The 19,974-nt window shown below is 31.5% G+C and overlaps 5 protein-coding genes across 5 annotated transcripts; 4 read left to right on the top strand and 1 right to left on the bottom strand.

The window, feature by feature from the left end:
* The first annotated feature begins 1,720 nt into the window (after window positions 1-1,720).
* On the top strand, window positions 1,721-3,008 carry LOC119615535 (protein croquemort-like). The gene is made up of 2 exons (XM_037971549.1): window positions 1,721-2,483; window positions 2,623-3,008. Exons 1-2 carry the CDS (start codon window positions 2,334-2,336, stop codon window positions 2,821-2,823), a joined length of 351 nt encoding a protein of 116 aa, XP_037827477.1. The 5' UTR covers window positions 1,721-2,333; the 3' UTR covers window positions 2,824-3,008.
* On the top strand, window positions 3,004-4,382 carry LOC119615537 (protein peste-like). Its single transcript, XM_037971552.1, has 4 exons — window positions 3,004-3,195; window positions 3,266-3,356; window positions 3,471-3,846; window positions 3,911-4,382. Exons 1-4 carry the CDS (start codon window positions 3,004-3,006, stop codon window positions 4,380-4,382), a joined length of 1,131 nt encoding a protein of 376 aa, XP_037827480.1.
* A 508-nt stretch (window positions 4,383-4,890) lies between these two features.
* LOC119615534 (zinc finger MYND domain-containing protein 11) lies at window positions 4,891-8,438 on the top strand. Its single transcript, XM_037971548.1, has 5 exons — window positions 4,891-5,241; window positions 5,306-6,334; window positions 6,992-7,773; window positions 7,831-7,971; window positions 8,032-8,438. Exons 1-5 carry the CDS (start codon window positions 5,049-5,051, stop codon window positions 8,170-8,172), a joined length of 2,286 nt encoding a protein of 761 aa, XP_037827476.1. The 5' UTR covers window positions 4,891-5,048; the 3' UTR covers window positions 8,173-8,438.
* Window positions 8,439-10,555: 2,117 nt separating this feature from the next.
* On the top strand, window positions 10,556-11,848 carry LOC119615533 (odorant receptor 2a-like). Its single transcript, XM_037971547.1, has 3 exons — window positions 10,556-11,319; window positions 11,375-11,741; window positions 11,798-11,848. The coding sequence occupies exons 1-3, from the start codon at window positions 10,556-10,558 to the stop codon at window positions 11,846-11,848; spliced, it is 1,182 nt and encodes a 393-aa protein (XP_037827475.1).
* Window positions 11,849-12,075: 227 nt separating this feature from the next.
* On the bottom strand, window positions 12,076-14,661 carry LOC119615536 (protein crooked neck). The gene is made up of 3 exons (XM_037971551.1): window positions 14,483-14,661; window positions 13,446-14,418; window positions 12,076-13,380 (listed from the first exon to the last, which is right to left on the bottom strand). The coding sequence occupies exons 1-3, from the start codon at window positions 14,516-14,518 to the stop codon at window positions 12,158-12,160; spliced, it is 2,232 nt and encodes a 743-aa protein (XP_037827479.1). The 5' UTR covers window positions 14,519-14,661; the 3' UTR covers window positions 12,076-12,157.
* Between the last annotated feature and the right edge of the window lie 5,313 nt (window positions 14,662-19,974).

Raw genomic sequence — 19,974 nt, 5'->3', positions numbered from 1 at the left:
AAAGTACCAAAAAGTCCCCTTTTATAGATTCTCATTTACTAAGGGCTCTACATGCTTAATTTCATGTTTCTAGGTTAAATTTTATAGAAAACTCAAAAAGTACCAGTCGAAAGACGAAAAAGTACCAAATAGTCCCCTTGTATAGATTCTCATTTACTAAGGGCTCTACATGCTTAATTTCATGTTTCTAGGTTAAATTTTATAGAAACTCAAAAAGTACCAGTGGAAAGACGAAAAAGTACCCAAATAGTCCCCTTGTATAGATTCTCATTTACTAAGGGCTCTACATGCTTAATTTATGTTTCTAGGTTAAATTTTATAGGAAATTCAAAAAGTACCAGTCGAAGGACGAAAAAGTACCAAAAAGTCCGCTTTTATAGATTCTCATTAACTAAGGCCTCCGCATGCTAATTTCATGTTTCTAGGTTAAATTTTATAGAAAACTCAAAAAGTACCAGTCGAAGGACGAAAAGTACCAAAAAGTCCCCTTATATAGATTCTCATTTACTCCGGGCTCTACATGCTTAATTTCATGTTTCTAGGTTAAATTTTATAGAAAACTCAAAAAGTACCAGTCGAAGGACGAAAAAGTACCCTTTTATAGATTCTCATTTACTCCGGTCTCTACATGTTTAATTTCATGTTTCTAGGTTCAATATTATAGAAAATTCAAAAAGTACCTTTTAGAGAACGAACAAGTACCAAAAAGTCCCATTTTATAGATTCTCATTTACTCCGAGCTCTACATGCTTAATTTCATGTTTCTAGCTTTAATTTTAAAGAAAACTCAAAAAACTACCTGTGTAGAACGAAAAAGTAGCGAAAAGTCCCTTTATTATTAATTTCATGTTTCTATTTCAATATCATAGAAAACTCAAAAAGGACCAGTTGGAGAATGAAAAGTACCAAAAAATATCACTTGATACCGGGGTTCCAAATAACACCCCATTAGGATATTTAGTGTTTCTAAATTTAAAATTTTTTCTAAATTGGATCATTGTGGTTGAATAAAATCAAATTTCCCGTTTTTACCCCTTTTGGTACTTTTTTCCTCCCCATTAACGAAATAAAAATTCTATTCCAAAAGTTGCAACATCGTAGTGGGAGCCTGTTATTATGTATTCATATGTATAAGTTAATAAACCAAAAACAATGTTTTATGAAAAAAGTACCAAAAATAGGTACAATTTTAACCCCTTAAACGTCCGAATATCCATAAAGTACTAAATTCATATTTTTATTTTTTCGTTAAGTTATGAAGGAGTCAAAAATATTTTTTGAATGTGCACTGGTTTAAAAGATACATGGGGTGCGAAAAAAGTACCAAAATACAGTTTTTACCCGTTTATTCCCTAAAGGGGCCGAATTTTAAAAAAGTACCAGACACCTGTCCGTTTATTTTTTAAATGAACGGCGATAAGCTTTAAACTGTTTTTGTATCTTTTCTAGTTTAGGAGATATAAGGTTACCGAATTTACCCGTTTTTACCCTTTTTTACCCCCTAAACATTCGAATTTCCAAAAATCCCGTCTTAGTGGATCTATTTGGCGGGAGACCAACCTCCTGTCCAAATTTCAGCTCTTTAGCTGCAACCGTTTAGGCTGTGCGATGATGAATCAGTCAGTCAGTCAGTCAGTCAGTCAGTAACGTTAGAATTTTATATATATAGATTACACTTTTTATTGGAAATTAATTAGCAAAAAAACGTCAAGTGGTTTTAATTATATTAATTTCAGGTTATATAAGTCATTCTAGCTAATAAACCTTGTTAAGAATTTCATTTTTATAAACCAGTTATTATAGTCATTGATTTCATATTTTGATTATTATTAACACATACAAATTTCGACAAAAAAATATCAAATTTGTAACACATTTAAATATTGTTTGTATGTATGTATGTCTTTATTAGATTCTAAAACAATCTAACCATATCCTCCCGTCTGCAGTTAAAAGCACGCGAGTTTAATGAGTCATAAATAAGTTAATAAGGCAGCAATCAAATATCTCTAACAAACTTAATTAGGATCGGTCCAAAATACCTTCTATATAAGATCCCCTTTAGAAAATTACTTTATTAAAACGCAGAAAGGGTTATGAAATTCAACACAAAAAAAAGAAATCTATTAAATTTTATGCGGATCGATCCATAATAAAACATATCCCTCCTATATAAGGTCCTCCTTTGGAAAATAACTTGAAATGGAAGTGTCAAGTTTAAAATAAAGATTTAAGCACTATTATATTTTCTTCCTTCTTCGAGATATAAGATAAAATTATAACAATTAATATATTTGTTTGATATATTTTCAGAATATTTATTGCAGTTAAAAATGCCGAAACGATCCGCATCCAAATTAATTATTAAGTGGATAAAGAAATACGCCAAGTATTTGTTTATAATTTTTGCCATTCTTTTAGCCATAGTAGGGGTATTCTGTATAGTATTTTCAAACATATTTGTTAATCGCTTTATAAATAGTGTAAGTATGTATTTTTTTACTACTAAAATTTCAATTCAAAAATTTCGAATTTTTTTTAAATCTTGAAGCAAAAGATTTGGATTAGAAACTCCTCATTAATTTATTTCAGTATAACTAATAATTGTTTTTAATTTCACAGCATCTGGAACTACGTCCCGGAAATAAAATTGTCGATATATGGACAAAACCTGATGTGAATATAACATTAGAACTTTATTTTTTCAACTGGACAAATCCAGATGATTTTTTTAATCCCAGCGTAAAACCAAAACTACAAGAAATTGGTCCCTATAGTTTTGTTGAAATACCGGAAAAAGAAATCTTCCAGTGGCATCATTAAAATAACACTTTAGATTATGGTAGAAAACATTGGTATTACTTTGATAAGGCTAAAACTAAACGAACCTTAGACGATAAACTATTTACTTTGAACGCATTACTAGTGGTAAAATCAGATATAAAGCAGTAATTATAACTTAAATTATAGTCTGCCGCCTCTAAAACTAAAGATTGGTCCTATATGAAAAGAGCAGTTGTTGATGTGGCCTTGAGATTGTACCGAAATGGTATAGTTTGGAAGCGAACTGCTGAAGAGTATTTCTTTAAAGGATTTGAGGATAACCTTGTAAATTTATTATCGATATTTCCGTCGTCGTTCCGCAGTGCAATGGGAATTTTTGTACCATGGGATCGTATTGGTTTCATTTATGGGGTAAGAATTGAAAATTGGAAAACGTTTTTTTTTTACCAAAACTACAGACATTACTTTTGTTGCTAATTAGCGCAATGGCTCTACAAACTTGCTGGGTACACACACTATAAGCACTGGTGTGGGAAACATGGAACAATTTGGTCAACTTCTTCTATGGAAGGGTAAAAATAATACTCAACCTTACGCGCAGAAATATTCAGCTATAAGTGGATCGCCGGGAGAGTTTCAAAAGTCCAATCTAAAAAAGTATAAATCAATACAATATTTTCTTCCAGATTTCTGTCGCACAGTAAATATGGATTATAAGGATGAAGTAGAGGTGGATGGTATTTTGGGATATCGTTATATATTATCATCGAATATGTTTGATAATGGAACATTAAATGCGGCCAACGAATGTTTTTGTAATGGTGAATGTCTACCGTACGGTGTAGTTAACATCTCCGCTTGTTGGTTTGGTCTACCGCTTTTTGTTTCAAATCCTCATTTTACAATTGCCGATACATACTTTATATCGAAAGTAGACGGTTTAAAATCGGATGAAAAAATGTATACAACTACGGTTATATTAGAACCACGTACAGGTTTAATGTTGGAACTTAGAGCTAAATTTCAATTGAATTTCTACATAGAACCACGTTCTCATATAAGGTATGTTGTAAATATATGGCCCCAAAAGTTAAAGTTGTTAACAATTCCCTTACAAAATTTTCAGATCATATCAAACAAAACGTCGTATGTTATTTCCAGTTTTTTGGCTTGACATGTTGTATATGCGCACCAAAAACTCTATTCAATTGTTACAAATCGTTTACAAACTAGAAAAATATTGTCATATCTTTGGTGCTTCAATAATCGCATTATCATTACTGATATTTATATGGCGCGCCTTTAAATATTATTTTCATCATATGGAAATTAATAGTATTGCCAATGATGACGACGATTATGTTATTGCAGATAGTAACGATAAGGAAAAGGTAGCTTTGTATAGTTTGCCTACGAATTTTAACTCGCTATTATACATTTCCTATCCTCGACGGAGTTTACAAATTATTTTTGCTCATTTAGATAAGGATGAAGCATTAAGTTCGTTTCTGGAAGAAAATCAGCGTTACGATTTTGAAAAAGAGCTGCAGCTCAGTGTAAAGTCGAGAGTTGATCATAAATTTTGTAAGCTTAAATAATAAACAAATAAAGAACCGATCTGAAAATCATTTTGCAGAATATATACAAAACATATTAATTTAGAATTTTATCCCGATATCATTATTAATTCCTGAGTTATTTACGATTAAGTGATTTTTGATTTAGTAGAGAGCTTTATATGGGATCTACGACCAATTATGGGCCAATCTGGACAAAAATATACAGAATGATTTGTATATAGGTATGTATATTTGTGAAAAAATGTATCTCCATACCAAATGGGCACTATATCCAATTATGGACCGATCCGGAAAAACTTTGACAGAATGATTTGTATGTACTTATAAAAAATATAATCGTGTAGAATTTTTCCCGATATCATTATTAAGTAATGAGTAATTTACAATTACAAATGGATTGACAAACTTATATATCCTTCTCATAAAGGTGAAGTGTATAATAAAGTTGACTTTTCATAAATTGCAAAAAGTCGACTTCTTATTTGAACTATAGAACTCTACTCAGCTGTTGCCTTTCATTACTGTGATTGTTTGTATTTCACTTTACCACTGTGATTGATTGTTAGTGTGGAAACAAAAACACTTTTCCAATTTTTGCTTAAATTTAATAAACAGTTATTAGATTTCCTCACAAAATTATGTTAAAAATGTGTAAAAAAATCATAAAATTAATTTAAAAATTGCATGCAACATAAAAACATGTCTCAAGTTATACGCAAAGCTCAGCCAGATTGTTTGCGTTACTTTCTAAAAGTTTTACGCAGTCCCAATGGTAGCAGCCATGAGGAAAATAGCCATCATCAAAATGGACGTGAGGAATCATGTTCGGTCGACAATTTGGTAGATGTTTTACTAAAAAAAGGCAACTATTCTATATGTAAGTTAATATTTGCTTAATTTTTTTTTTTTGCAAAATAAAAATTAATTAAAAAAATTATAAGCGGCCGCAAAGGAAACTGTGGCTAATGCTTTACGTGATGGTTTGCTTATGCCTGTATCGGCCACAGTGTCTTCACCACGTTCTCCCAGAGCTGTAGTGCCTGAACTTAAACGTTTGCGTTTACCCACACTACAAGAGATCAAAGAGAAGACCTCTCACGATTTATATTGTTATGAATGCCACTTACCCGGCATGTTGGAGGAATGTCGTCAATGTTGGCGTTCATTTCATCGCCTGTGTTATCGCAAAAACCCTGAGCGTCCCAATTATACTGTACCTTCATCGCGCATACAGAAAAATCGTTTGCCGGCATTTAGTTCGGACACCGAATCGGAAACTGATGATATGGGCACAGTACGTTGTTCTACCGCTCTGGGTTATGAAAGTGATATAAGAGCTAATTCTTCACTAACACAGCTAGATCAAAATTCTACCGCCAGTTGGACGCCACAACATCAACAGCCTAATGCAGCCGAAGAAATAACCAACATGGACAGCTTTTCTCCCTCTACTGCTAACGATCTTAACAGCAGTAATGTACACACAGAAGGTAAACCCTTATTAGATGATATTGAAAGTAAGACAAAAGTTGAAGTGGTCTGTATGGGTGAAATACGACCACCAAATCGTCAACGACCCAATACTACTGCGTCTAGTATTTCGTATAAAAGTGAAATATCACCCAACGAAGAAGATGAACATGATTTGGAATTGTGTACCAGTTGTCGTTTACTCAAACGTGCCGATTTACGCAATCCTGCCAATTTACAAGCAGATGAATTATGTCATTTAGTTAAATTTACATTTTCTTATAATCGCGAATGGTTAACACATGATGTTCGTACGTATTTAGAAGCGATGCGTGCAAATGAAACGGAAATTAATCTTGTGGCACGTTTAATGTTACATTCCACTATTAGGGGATTGGATGATGTAACAGGGAAACTGGATAGAAAAGAATATACATTTCTAATGGAATTTTTAGTGGATTTATTGGATATTCAACATAGTATTGGAGTGTTTTTTGGGGGTAAGTTTGTTTTTTTAGGGAAATATGTAATTATTGCAAGAAATCTGACAAAAATTATTAATTTTTAAAAAATCTTTGTACGATTTTTATGAAAAAATCTTTTTGCAATAAAAGTTTTCTTGAGGTTTTTGTAGAAAAGCTTTTTTAAGAAAGCTGTTGCTTTTTTAAAGCTTTTTTCGACAATTCTAAAGCTTTATTACTAAAGCTTTTTGGAAAAACGATTTCCTATATTTTTGTTTACAAATTTTATCTATCGAAAATGTTTTTTTAAGCTTTTCTAAATGTTTTTTTACAAAAAAGCTATTTGAAAGCTTTTTGCTTTTCTAAAGACTTTTTCTAAGCTTTTAATTAAAAGTTAAAAGAGCTTTTTTCGTTAATGTTTTTTATGAAAAATCTTGCCTAAAGCTTTTTAACAAAAAAACTTATGTAATAAAGTCTTCAGGAAAATTATTTTTTTTTAAGAATAAAAGCTTTTTTGAACATTTTTTTTTTACTTTTTATAAAACACATTTCTAAAGCTTTCTTAAGGTTTTTGGTAAAAATATTTCCTAAAGTTTTGTATGAGTATTTTTCTAAAGCTTAATGTTAAAGTTAATGCATTTGGAAAAAAGCTTTCTTAAAGCTTGAAGTAAAATTTCACACTACATTTACTTACAGCCTACAGTACAGAAATGGAATCTACCAAATGGTTATTACGCGACATCACACATGATCTTTCGGAAATACGCCGATGTCCGGACTGCTTTCGTTACTCACATGAAAAACAATCTGCTGTTTGGTTTGCCATGCCTTGTGTACAACGTCATGAACTGGTTTATGCAAAACACAGCGGTTTCCCCTATTGGCCGGCCAAAGTTATACGCGTTTTACCCAATAATAAATTCGATGTACGTTTCTTTGGTGGTAATCATTCACGTGCCCTAATCGATGTGCGTTACATTAAACCCATTGATGCCGATACCAAGTCACTTAAATTGGGAAATAGTCCAGCCATTAAGAAGGCAATGGAAGAATTACGTTATCATCAAACCTTATCATCTTATCCACCAAGTGCATTTAGTTTCCATGCAAATCCTCAACAAACCGAAGAAATCATACGTAATGTTTTAGGTTCTGCATCAATGGATAGTAGTTTAAACAAGGGAAAGCCTGGCAAACGTAAACGTAAAAATTCTTTAACTATAACAAAAACGATTGGAAAAACCCCCAAGGATAATCAATTTAATTTAAACTTATCGCAAGACAGCATTAATGAGGATAACAATGTTTTAACCAACAGTCAAACGACTTTGTGTACTGAAGTATCAGTATCGTTAAAACGTTTGAAAACTAATAATTTAAATAATATTAATACTAAGGAAGACAATAACAATAATAGTAGTAAACGTTCAACCCGTAAAACAATTAAGTTAACAGAAAACGATGATCGACTTAAAATGGTAAATGTTTAAAAATATAAAATTGTTAAGAATGAAACTAATTTCTTTAAATTTTAGTTAAATGAACTGGAGAATGCTCATAAAGTTATAAATGAATATAAACAGAAAAATGAAAAACTGGAAGCTCAAAAGCGTAAATTAAAAGAAACCATTAAGAAACAAGAAATGGAATGTAAAATACTGAAACGTAAACAATGGGTATGAGAAAACAAGTTAAAATTTCACATTTAAGCTTATTTTTTTATCATAAATTTTTAGTGTTATTGGTGTCTGGAAGAAGCCATTTATTTATGTTGCTTTCGTGCTGCTTATTGTTCGGAAATATGTCAGGCACGCCACTGGAAAGATGGTCATAGTAAAGTTTGTAAAAATCAATCGGATAGTAGACAAACTACATAATATTAAAATTAAACTCTTAACGATTTTATCTCAATTTAATATTCTTTGGTATATATATATATATATATATATATATATATTTTTTTTTTTTGATATTTATTTTTTCCCATTTTTTTTCTTTACAAATTATTTAGTAGTTTTAGCATCTCTATAAATTTTGAAAAATTATGTGTAAATTTCATGTTATTTAGAGAAAACGCAATAATGAATTTAACAAAGTTTTTAATGGGCAAATGTTTAATCCTCACATTTTTTATTTTTGTTATTATGAATTGAATTCAGTTTTAAATTTTTTAGTTTTTTTACTTTTTTTTCCTTAATTTTACTTATATTATCCTTTAATAAAAAAAAAGTACATATTGTTTAAGATATTAACTACATAATTTGTTATATTAAAAAATAAAACTAAACATGAATTTTTAAATGTTGAAATATATTCAAATGTGACTTTTTAAATGATTATTTTCGAAATTTCGAAAATTTTCAAACATAACCTATAAACTGGCTTAAAAATACATCAAAATTCAAGAAAAATTTTAGAATTATTTTGAAACTATTTTTGAAATTCAAGAAAAACTTTAGAATTATTTTGAAACTTTTGAAATTTTTTCTAAATTCAAAACTTTTAAATTCGAGCGAAAATGCTAAAAATTTAACTCAAATAAAACTAAAATTATATTTTTATGAATCCTCAATATATAGAGATTATGTCAAAAATTTAAAAAAAAATTTCGAAATTAAGTTCGAATTTTTGAAAATTCTTCGAAATTCGGGAAAATTTTGTTATTAATTTCAAAATTGTAAAGTTCGAAAGTGGAAAATGCTAGAAACTGTTTTCGAATAAAACTAAAATTATATTTTTATAAATCCTTATGATCAGCTTTATAATTTTTTTTCGAAATTAAGTTCGAATTTGGAACATAACCTAAAAATCTTATATTCATCACCTTTATTAAACATACTTTAAAATTTGTGAAAATTTTGTAATTATTTTCAAAATTTTAAAGTTCGAAAGTGGAAAATACTAAAATATTGTGTTCGAATAAAATTGATATTGTATTTTTAGATTATTTCAAGAATTTTAAAATTTTTTCGAAATTAAGTTCGAATTTTCGAACATAACCTAAAAAGCTTGTATTCATAAACTTTATTAAAAAACTTCAAAATTCTGGAAAATTTCGAAATTTCTTTCATAATTTTCAAGTTCGAAAGTGGAAAATACAAGAATTTATGCTCAAATAAAACTAAAATTATGTATATTTGTATGAATCCTTATGATCTGCAGATTATTTCAAAAATTTAAAAATGTTTTCGAACTTAAGTTTCTAATTTTCGAACATAACCTAACAAGCTTATATTCATAACCTTCATTAAAAATACTTAAAAATTCAGGAAAATGTTGTTATTATTTTCAAAATTTTAAAGTTCGAAAGTGGAAAATACAAAAATATTGTGTTCGAATAAAACTAAAATTGTATTTTAATAAAGCCTCATGATCTGTATATTATTTAAACAATTTTAAAATTTTTTCGAACTTAAGTTCGAATTTTAGAAAATTTTCGAACATAACCTAAAATGCTTATATTCATAACCTTCATTAAAAATTCACTATTATTTTCAAAATTTTAAAGTTCGATAGTGAAAAATACAAAAATATTGTGTTCGAATAAAACTAAAATTGTGTTTTAATAAACCCTCATGATCTGTATATTATTTTAACAACTTTAAAATTTTTTCGAATTTTAGAAAATTTTCGAACATAACCTAAAATGCTTATATTCATAACCTATATTAAAAATACTTCAAAATTCTAGAAAATTATTGAATTATTTTCAAAAATTTTAAGTTCGAAAGTGGAAAATACAAAAATATTGTGGTCGAATAAAACTAAAACTGTATTTTTAGGAATTATTTTAACAAATTTAAAATTTTTTCGAATATAAGTTCGAATTTTCGAAAATGTTCGAACATAACCTAAAAAGCTTATATTCACAAACTTTGTTAAAAATATTTAAAATTTCCAGAAAATGTTTAGATTTTGAAGTTGGAAAATAAAAATAAAAAATCTAGAGATTTAAACAAATTCGAAAACAAGTTCTAATTTTCGAACATTTTATACTTAAGTGTTTTCCTTCTAATATAAAGAAGATTTCATGTCCATTACATTTACAAAATAATAATTTAAAACAATTTAATTAAATTATTAAACTTTTCTAATTAAAACAATTGTTTGCAAATACATACAGTTAAAAACTATTATGCAAATTATTGCACAAAAGTTTTATAACAAAACTACAATTCCAATTAAAGAATAAAATATTGCTACATTCCTTCATTTGAAATTAAAACCTCCTGGAAATTCAAAGTGAAAAGATTAACTATTATGGAACTTAGCGGTCAGCAACCAGATACTAATATGGCTTTTTACTATCATTGGAAAGTATGGCATTGGATGGGTATTAAAGCTCCTAAGCAGAGCAATTTACAAGTCTATCGCATTTATGCAGTGGTTATAAACTTTGTGGTCACCTTTCTATTTCCTTTGACCTTAATTGTTAATGTATTTTTCGCTCAAAATACCCAACAATTGTGTGAAAATTTAACCATTACCATAACGGATACTATAGCTAATTTGAAATTTCTTAATGTTTATTTGGTGCGTAAGGATTTGGAAAGAATTAAGGCTATACTGGGTAAGCTGGATAGGAGAGCTAACAATTTGGAAGAACAGAAAATTCTCAAAGATGCCATTAGAATTTCGCAATTATCATTTTTAATATTCGTGCGCCTGTATATGGTGGGTACAGGTTTAAGTATTTTCAAGGTTATATTTGCCCAAGAACGTTGTTTATTATATCCTGCCTGGTTTGGAGTCAATTGGTTTGATAATACTTTTATGTATATCATAGTAATGATCTATCAATTGTTTGGTCTTATTGTACAAGCATTACAAAATTGTGCTAATGATTCCTATCCTCCCGCGTATCTTATTATATTAACGGCTCAAATGAAAGCTTTGGAGGTGCGTGTTAGAGCTATAGGTCGTAAGGAAGACGAAGAAGAACATGTATGGCTAACTAAAGAGGAACGTTTGAGAAACTTACATGAATTTAATGCATGTATTAAGGATTATAACAATATCTTAAAGTATTTCTAATTTTTTCCCTTTAATTTTAAATATTCTAATTAATTCTTTATCTAGACTATTTACCATTATTGAAAATATCATTTCGAAAGCTTGTCTAGCTCAATTTGTTTGTTCGGCTTTGGTTCAGTGCACCGTTGGTTTACACTTTCTATATGTTGTGGATGCTGCTGATTATAGTGCTCAAATTCTATCGATAATCTTCTTTGTAGCTGTTACTTTGGAGGTGTTTATTATATGCTATTTTGGTCATTGCATGAGTACTCAAAGTTGGAATTTAACTTATGCCTTCTATTCTTGTGGCTGGTTGGCTCAGGAGCCTAGTTTTAAAAAGAATTTGTTGATAACTTTGATGCGCACGCAAAGACATTCGATTATTTATGCTGGCTCTTATATACCAGTTGATTTGCCCACATTTGTGCAGGTGAAGTTGAGTTTATAGCAAATGGTTTTATTTATTAATTAAATTTTTTATTGCAGCTAATGAAATACGCTTATTCCACATTTACTCTATTAATGCGCTTTAAATAATTACCCTTTAATAGAGTCTGTTGCCTACAAAGTATTTACACATTATGCTTTTAGTTGCAATTGTTTGTTAAAATATATTGCTTGAGAAACATCATCTTGGATTTTCCAGATTTTGCTCGACCAACATTTATTGATGACAAAAATTAATTGTTTTTGTTAAAATTTAGTAACACACTTCACTTCACTGCTTCACTTCATTTCACAAGAATATTTAACCAAGCACTTGTTGCAAAAAAAATAAAGTAAATAAAATTATAAATTTTATTAATTACCTTACTTAAAACTAAATAAACAAATGCCTTCTGTATATTAGCCTGCATTTGGAGAATTATCATTATTATTAGCAGCAGTTTGCTTAGGTGACGCATTCTCATTATCCTTATCCTCTCTACTTTCAGACTCTTCCGCATTTGCCGGTGTATCGCTGTTAGCATTATTTTCCGGTTCTTTGGCTTCTGCTTCATAACCAGTTTTATTGCTTTCCACACTAGTGGCTTCAAAATTCGTTTGTGTTTCTGTAGTGCTAGCGCCAGTTTCTTTAAGTTTTTTCCACATTTTAGCGGCCGCCAAAAGTTTAAGATTAGGTCTGGCCATTTCATCCTCGGGGAATATGTAATCGAATACTTCTTCCCAACCCTCTTCCACACCGGATTCCGAAATAATCTTTTGTCTTTTCTTGACACGTCTGGGCATTTTCTCCATAACTTTTTCCAAACTGTCCTGATCACCCGACTCGCGTTCAAAGTCACGCCAAGCTTCCAAAAGTAAAACTCTAGATTCCTTATCGCCCAATTGACGTAAAGTATCATTAGCTCTTTCATAAACTCTACGGGCCAATCGTAGATTCATGTCTGCATCATCTTCTCCCAACTGTGAAGTTAACTCAAATTTAGCATAAGACATCCAAACCTTAACGTGTTGCGTTCTCTCCAATAGTCTTTCATAGAGCTGGCGTGCCAATTCGGATTCACCTTGAGCAACTTCAAAGTCAATATAAGCCTTCCACAGCAGTTCGGGCATATCTAGACGCGGTTGTTGTACTGCCAATTCGTAGATGGCTCTAGCGCGTTCTGTGTCACCCAATAGATTTTCCAATTCAGCAAATTTCATCCAGGTCACACAGTTTTCTGGTCCAAATTCCAAAAATTTCTCATACAGCAAACGACAACGATCAAACTCACGCAACTGTATTTCAAGTTCTATATAGCCTCGGAATAGTTTATCTCTGGGACACATACCAATAGCCATACCTAAAGTTTTACGTGCCTTTTGTAAATCTTTACATCTTATTTCGAATTGAGCATACATAAGCCATATTTTACTAAAGGTAAACTTTTTATGTGGTATCAACTCTAGGCAGGTTTTGTATATTTGGCGGGTGCGTTCCAAATCTTCGGTTTCAAGTTCTTCATACAGGGCATAGTTAATCCATAGATAAATATAGCGGCGCCAGTAGTTTTTCTCATTTGCAGGTGGCACATTTGAAATGGCACGTTCATAAGTTTCCCGTATGAGATCAGCATCACCTTCTCCTGAAAGCGGTAATTTAAATAATTTTAATTTACATATGGCACTATTACATTTTTTAATAACTTACCCTCAATTAATCTTAAATAATCAAACCAGGCATCATAGTTCTGAGGATTATTGGCCACTTCCTGTTCGTATTGAAACTTTCTTTTCGATACTATAACATCTTCAATGCCAGCACGATCACCATATTTCTTTTCGTGTATTGTATAGGCTTTGTACAGCTCTTGTGTACGATCCTTGGGCAAATGATCCAAGGCATATTTGTATATGACTCTAGCACGATCATGTTCCTTTTGACCTTCTTCAAAACGAGCAAATGCTATAAATAAACGTTCATCTATATAATCATCGCCAAAGAATTCCACAGCTCTTTCGAATACCCTACGAGCTCCATGTATAAAGCCATGGGACTCTTCAAAGCGGGCAAATTTTATCCAGTTCTTGACATCAGGATGTACATATACAAAACGTTCGTATATAGCACGAGCACGATCAATTTCCTTGTAACGTAGTTCAAAGTTAACATACGTTTGCCAGGCCTGTTCTTCTGGTTGCCATTCCATCCATCTTTCAAAAACCTGCCTGGCGCCAGCCACATTTTCCAACATTTCCTCCATGTAAGTATACTTATACCAGAATTGGTTAACGCGAGGCATTATTGTGACGGCCCTATCCCACAGATTACGAGCATGATTAACCTGTTTATTTTTCATTTCCATTTCGGCATATTTAAGCCATATAGTAACATTACGATGGTCATTGTCCAGAGCTCGCTCCCAAATCGAACGAGCACGTTGTATCTCTTTTTGTGATTCTTCCCATTGGGCATATTTGATCCAATGACTAACTACCATGCGATTTTTACGCAGATTATCTTCAAAAACTTTACGTTTGCGTTGTTGATAATCTGCCAATTCAGCGGGATCGGAGATTTTTTGTTTGGGCGGTGGTGGTAGAATTTCCAAATCACGTTCTTTAGCTTCCCGCAAGAGCTGTTCGGCGGTAATTTGTACCTCAGCGGGAGCTTTATTTTTGACCTGTAAGATGTATAAAAAGCCTATTAGTGGATATGAAAGTAGAGATATTATGTTGTTTACTTACCTTAGCCACTTTCGGCATTTTTTGTGGACGCTCCATGTTGTTGGGGTGTGGGAATTAGTTTTTTAGTTTAAGAATATATTTTTAATTAAAAATGTATCTAATTTTCAATGAAATTTCTCTAAATTTCGGGTAAACGTTGTAAAATGCGGATTTTTATAAAAACAATACGTGATAATGACGTTTAAAATCATAACAAACACATGGTTGTAAAAAGTTCGTATCTTTTGAATTTTTTTGAGTCATCCTGTAGAGAAACTTGCGCAAATCGGCTTAAGCCGACTAAGCCTAGCCGCCGAACAAAATGTCAAAGACGCCGCAGCCTAAAAATTTTCAGCTTAATACGGCTTGAAAATTTAGTCATATTTTGTACAATTTAAAGAACATTTTCGCAAAATTTATGTAATTTTACAATATAAAGTTATTTGTTTTCATTTAAATCAAGTTTTCTTTTATCTAATAATAAGCCGCTCATTGAAATTTGGCCCATGTAAAACTTTGCTCAACGCTCGATGTAAATGCTTCGCCTCTGATATTTTCGTGTTTTCGCACCCAATTCGAGTCGCTGCTTTTCCTTCAAACACTTTATGTTTGTAGCAAACACGAGATACGAAAAATACATTGCTGTTTGACAAACCAGAGTTTCCTAGCTCGTCAAACCAATGATGTCCCATTGGGACATCAAACTAAATCTGTTTGAAGGAAAAATTCTGCAATTTTTTGTTTTCGCGCCAATTTTTGCAAATTCTTTATTTGTTTATTGAAAAAGTATTTAAGTGTAAATACTAAAAATATTGATTGATTTAGCCTGTTTGTGAGATCTAGAAGATTAAAAAATGTAAGTAATGATGCTATTTAATTATTTGTCTCTAAAGAAGTCTTTCTTTTTAAGAAAGAGGAGGCATCATGATGGTCTCCTCGAAGAATGCCCACAAGAGAGTAGCAATTGTATACCTCCCTAGTCACCTAGGCGGGTGGTGGTCGGTCGGCTAGTGGTAAGCTGTTATATTATCACCTAGAGGCAATGGACGGACGCTAATTGCCGTATCCAGGCGTTACCACAAGGATACATACTTATTATTATACCATTGATTGACCATATACCCATGGTAGTGTCTGTCTGGTGTGCCTTTCAGTGAAGCTCTTGTTGTCTCCAAACACTATGGTGGCCGAATATTTACAAGAAACTATTATTAAGCCTCCTTTTATACAAATTTTCGCACTTAGAGAATGTCTTCACGGAACTAGAAAAGGGGTAGATGTACCTTTTAAGAAAAAAAATCTTTATGGAACAAAGTAGTGGAACAAAATGTAATGTGTCGTGATCGTCGAAGGACATGTGTTACGCGTAAAAAATAATTTATTAAAAAAAGTTAGAACTATGGGAAATATTTGATGTTATATTCAACAGATACAAAATGTGCTGCTAGGAACCGAAACCTATATTTATGAAGCCTAAAATTATGAGGATCTGTCCGGCAATATAACCTTCTTACAGAAAATCAATTTATAGCTAATACATCATTCCAAAAGTTATCATTATGATAGAATTATGGTAGAATAAAAAATAAATTACTTTAAATTATGGAGAACTTGGTCCATTATTGACCAATCCCACATTGAAGTCCCTATTCCGAAAATCATGCTGACGTTCATATTAGCCTATTGATCAAAGTCCATATACATATGTATATGACCACTTCCGAAATTTTGTTTTTTTACGACATATGATTTGATGGTGCGTATTTAAGATTCGGCATAGCCGAATATAACACTCTTACATTTTAATTATTATACCCTTCACCTTCGTAAGAAGGATATATGTATATACGTTTGTCATTCCGTTTGAAATTTTTATAATATAATTTTCCAACCCTATAAAGTATATATATTCTGGATCCTTATAGATAGCGGAGACGATTTAGCCATGTCCGTCTGTCTGTCCGTATGTATGTTGAAATCAGTTTTCAGAAGAACCCAGATATCTTAGAGATCCGAATTTTCAATAATTCTATGAGATACGGTCGAATAGAACGCTAGTTTAAATCAGCAAATTCGGCCCATAAATAAGGAAAATAGCAAAAATCTGAAACTACCTCTGGAAATTTCATCGAAAATTGAGATTTTTGTTCATGCACAGACAAAATTTCTTTGATACATGGCGGAGTACCAAACAAATCTCGTTTAGGATTTGGTGGAGACCGGTAAACTCAGGAGCGGAGTTCGGGAGTTCCAGCTTCCTATACGAAGGTATAGGTCGGATTGGCAGTTCTTGGACGAGGCTCTTTTGGGCGAAAGCCGTAATTGGTTACGGCGTTATGAATATTTCAAGGCCAAATAATCCCTCCTAAGGTGGTATCATACTGTTAAGGGGGCAACTTAAAATTAAATCAAACAATAATAATAAGTTTGTAGAGTCCGGATTAGGTGAGAACCTATAAAAGTACTTTTTCGTTCTACAAAAGGTACTTTTTCAAGTTCTATAATATTGAACCTAGAAACATGAAATTAAGTACATATGTAGAGTATATATGTATGTAGACCCAGAGAAATTTATTGAATATTTACACCTTGTATTTACTCATGTCTGTTCTGTAAATCGAATCGGTTTCAAAACCGAAAAACTTTTAAAACCAAATTTTGTGTCCTGCAAATCGGACGTGTACTTGGTTTTAAAGCGAGAAAAATTATGCGAATTCGTTTTTAACGATAAAATTACTCGTATTCGGTTTAGAGAACAGACAATATTTTGCCCAAATCGATTTTTTTTATTACTGAATAAATAAATAAATAACGCAAAATCTTTTAGAAACTGATTTTCTGCAAGATGTTTTATATGGGGGTAGGTCAAATGTATGCCGATCCTCATAAAACTTGGTGAAAAGATTTGTTTTTAATTTTTAAGAATTTTTTATCCATCCCTGCATAATTTCTAACACAACTTTTGTGCTTGCTCTATTTTTTGTTATAAACAATGTATTTGCTTCCAAAATCCCACTTTTTGATCTCTCGGATTCCGTTTTTATTAAAATCGTTGAAAATTTAAAAACTAAACGTAGTTGAAAACTTAGCCGGCTTACAGTCGATTTTAAGCCGCCGCCTATATTTTTAGTGTCAGTCGCCGCCGTCGTTAATATTTGTTGGCGCAGGGCTCTGGATAGTTTCACTGCGGTGGCGATTAGGACAAAAACAATAATAAAAAAATCGGGAAAATCAGTGTTTAAAAATAAGCCGAAAAATGTTTTCCCAACTTTTGCAACGTTCTTCGCTACGCGGCGTTCAACAATTGAGTAAAACACGTTGGATTAATACATCCACTATGGTAAGTTGTCTGGAAAAGAAATTTTGTTATATCTCTATATTGGTAGAAGAAGGATTATGTAATTGTTGAAATTCTTTTTATCGAAAAATTAAGATATGATTGCATAAAATATCTTTTATACTTATAAATATGTTAATTTATGTGTTATTTTATGTATGTAGAATTGCTTTACTTTATAAAGAATTGTGTTTGCAGAGTGCAATTTTTGTTGGACAAGGTTATGTTCAGTAGTGCTAAAATTTGCCCAGAAAAAACTTTTGTAAACATTGCATTTTTTCGGTAATACAATTACATAGTACTTTTTACATATTTTTTTAGTATATGAACTAGTGTACAAGTGTGTTTGTAACCGGCTTTTTATGCTGGCAACAGCTGTAATAAAATTTAAAAAATACCCAATTGGAAAAATATTCATCAAGTAGCTATAAAAATATCAATGGCGGAAATTAACTAGTAGGAATTTTATACCTATCTCACTTATCTTGTTTTTGGGAATATCGTTTTTGAGGAAACTTAATTCCCGTAATATTAGTTTCTGTATCCATAACAAGCTTTCGAAAAGGTACCTTAAAATCCCTTTAACCGCTCCACAATTTTTCAATTAAAGTACATAGGTATTTATTCGAACTTCTGAATCCATACACGCTTTTGAGAAGGTTCCTCAAAATGGGTCCATAAATAACGAAAATATGGGCAAAATTCCGGAAAAGCATGTGTTTTTTTTTTAGGTTTGACAACAGACTTGTCTATAGACTAGATTCTAGACTAGACTATAGAATGTAGACTAGACTATAGAATGTAGACTAGGACTATAGAATGTAGACTAGACTATAGATTAGACTATAGAATATACTATAGACAAGGCTATAGATTAGAGTATAAACTAGACTATAGACTAGACTATAGACTAGACTATAGACTAGACTATAGACTAGACTATAGACTAGACTATAGACTAGACTATAGACTAGACTATAGACTAGACTATAGACTAGACTATAGACTAGACTATAGACTAGACTATAGACTAGACTATAGACTAGACTATAGACTAGACATTAGACTAGACTATAGACTAGACTATAGGACTAGAACTAGACTATAGACTAGACTATAGGACTAGACTATAGACCAGACTATAGACTAGACTATAGACTAGACTAAAGTCTAGACTATAGACTAGACTATACTAGACTAAAGACTAGTCTATAGACTAGACTATTGACTAGATTATAGACTAGACTATAGACTAGCGTATAGACTAGACTATAGACTAGACTATAGACTAGACTATAGACTAGACTATAGACTAGACTATAGACTAGACCACAGACTAGACTATAGACTAGACTATAGACCAGACTATAGGCTAGACTATAGACTAGACTAAAGTCTAGACTATAGACTAGACTATATACTAGACTAAAGACAAGTCTATAGACTAGACTATTGGACTAGATTATAGACTAGACTATAGACTAGCCTATAGACTAGACTATAGACTAGACTATAGACTAGACTATAGACTAGACTATAGACTAGACTATAGACTAGACTATAGACTAGACTACAGACTAGACTATAGACTAGACTATAGACCAGACTGTAGACTAGACTATAGACTAGACTAAAGTCTAGACTATAGACTAGACTATATACTAGACTAAAGACTAGTCTATAGACTAGACTATTGACTAGATTATAGACTAGACTATAGACTAGCCTATAGACTAGACTATAGACTAGCCTATAGACTAGACTATAGACTAGACTATAGACTAGACTATAGACTAGACTATAGACTAGACTATAGACCAGACTATAGACCAGACTATAGACTAGACTATAGACTAGACTATAGACTATACTATAGACTAGACTATAGACTAGACTATAGACTAGACTATAGACTAGACTATAGACTAGACTATAGACTAGACTATAGACTACACTATAGACTACACTATAGACTAGACTATAGACTACACTATAGACTAGACTATAGACTAGACTATAGACTAGATAGACTATAGACTAGACTATAGACTAGACTATAGACTAGACTATAGACTAGACTATAGACTAGACTATATAGACTAGACTATAGACTAGACTATAGACTAGACTATAGACTAGACTATAGACTAGACTATAGACTAGACTATAGACTAGA

The sequence above is a fragment of the Lucilia sericata genome, unplaced genomic scaffold (genome assembly GCF_015586225.1).
Source record: "Lucilia sericata isolate MDLA Ls3-8-SP2 unplaced genomic scaffold, ASM1558622v1 Contig005681F_arrow, whole genome shotgun sequence".
NCBI classification, from domain to species: Eukaryota; Metazoa; Arthropoda; class Insecta; order Diptera; family Calliphoridae; genus Lucilia; species Lucilia sericata.
Note: the sequence above shows the minus strand (reverse complement) of the source record. Positions and strands in the feature narration are given on the sequence as shown.

What these genes read in the sequence shown, in the direction of transcription:
- LOC119615535 (XM_037971549.1), top strand. Translation starts at nt 2,334, where the DNA reads ATGCCGAAACGATCCGCATCCAAATTAATTATTAAGTGGATAAAGAAA. An exon ending in TTAATCGCTTTATAAATAGT is followed by an intron (nt 2,484 to 2,622) that starts GTAAGTATGTAT and finishes TTAATTTCACAG; the next exon opens with CATCTGGAACTACGTCCCGG.
- LOC119615536 (XM_037971551.1), bottom strand. Translation starts at nt 14,518, where the DNA reads ATGGAGCGTCCACAAAAAATGCCGAAAGTGGCTAAG. An exon ending in AAATGCCGAAAGTGGCTAAG is followed by an intron (nt 14,419 to 14,482) that starts GTAAGTAAACAA and finishes TACATCTTACAG; the next exon opens with GTCAAAAATAAAGCTCCCGC. An exon ending in TTATTTAAGATTAATTGAGG is followed by an intron (nt 13,381 to 13,445) that starts GTAAGTTATTAA and finishes TACCGCTTTCAG; the next exon opens with GAGAAGGTGATGCTGATCTC.
- LOC119615534 (XM_037971548.1), top strand. Translation starts at nt 5,049, where the DNA reads ATGCAACATAAAAACATGTCTCAAGTTATACGCAAAGCTCAGCCAGAT. An exon ending in TATTGGAGTGTTTTTTGGGG is followed by an intron (nt 6,335 to 6,991) that starts GTAAGTTTGTTT and finishes ATTTACTTACAG; the next exon opens with CCTACAGTACAGAAATGGAA. An exon ending in ACGATGATCGACTTAAAATG is followed by an intron (nt 7,774 to 7,830) that starts GTAAATGTTTAA and finishes TTTAAATTTTAG; the next exon opens with TTAAATGAACTGGAGAATGC.
- LOC119615537 (XM_037971552.1), top strand. Translation starts at nt 3,004, where the DNA reads ATGAAAAGAGCAGTTGTTGATGTGGCCTTGAGATTGTACCGAAATGGT. An exon ending in GTATTGGTTTCATTTATGGG is followed by an intron (nt 3,196 to 3,265) that starts GTAAGAATTGAA and finishes GTTGCTAATTAG; the next exon opens with CGCAATGGCTCTACAAACTT. An exon ending in GAACCACGTTCTCATATAAG is followed by an intron (nt 3,847 to 3,910) that starts GTATGTTGTAAA and finishes CAAAATTTTCAG; the next exon opens with ATCATATCAAACAAAACGTC.
- LOC119615533 (XM_037971547.1), top strand. Translation starts at nt 10,556, where the DNA reads ATGGAACTTAGCGGTCAGCAACCAGATACTAATATGGCTTTTTACTAT. An exon ending in GATTATAACAATATCTTAAA is followed by an intron (nt 11,320 to 11,374) that starts GTATTTCTAATT and finishes TTCTTTATCTAG; the next exon opens with ACTATTTACCATTATTGAAA. An exon ending in ATTTGCCCACATTTGTGCAG is followed by an intron (nt 11,742 to 11,797) that starts GTGAAGTTGAGT and finishes TTTTTATTGCAG; the next exon opens with CTAATGAAATACGCTTATTC.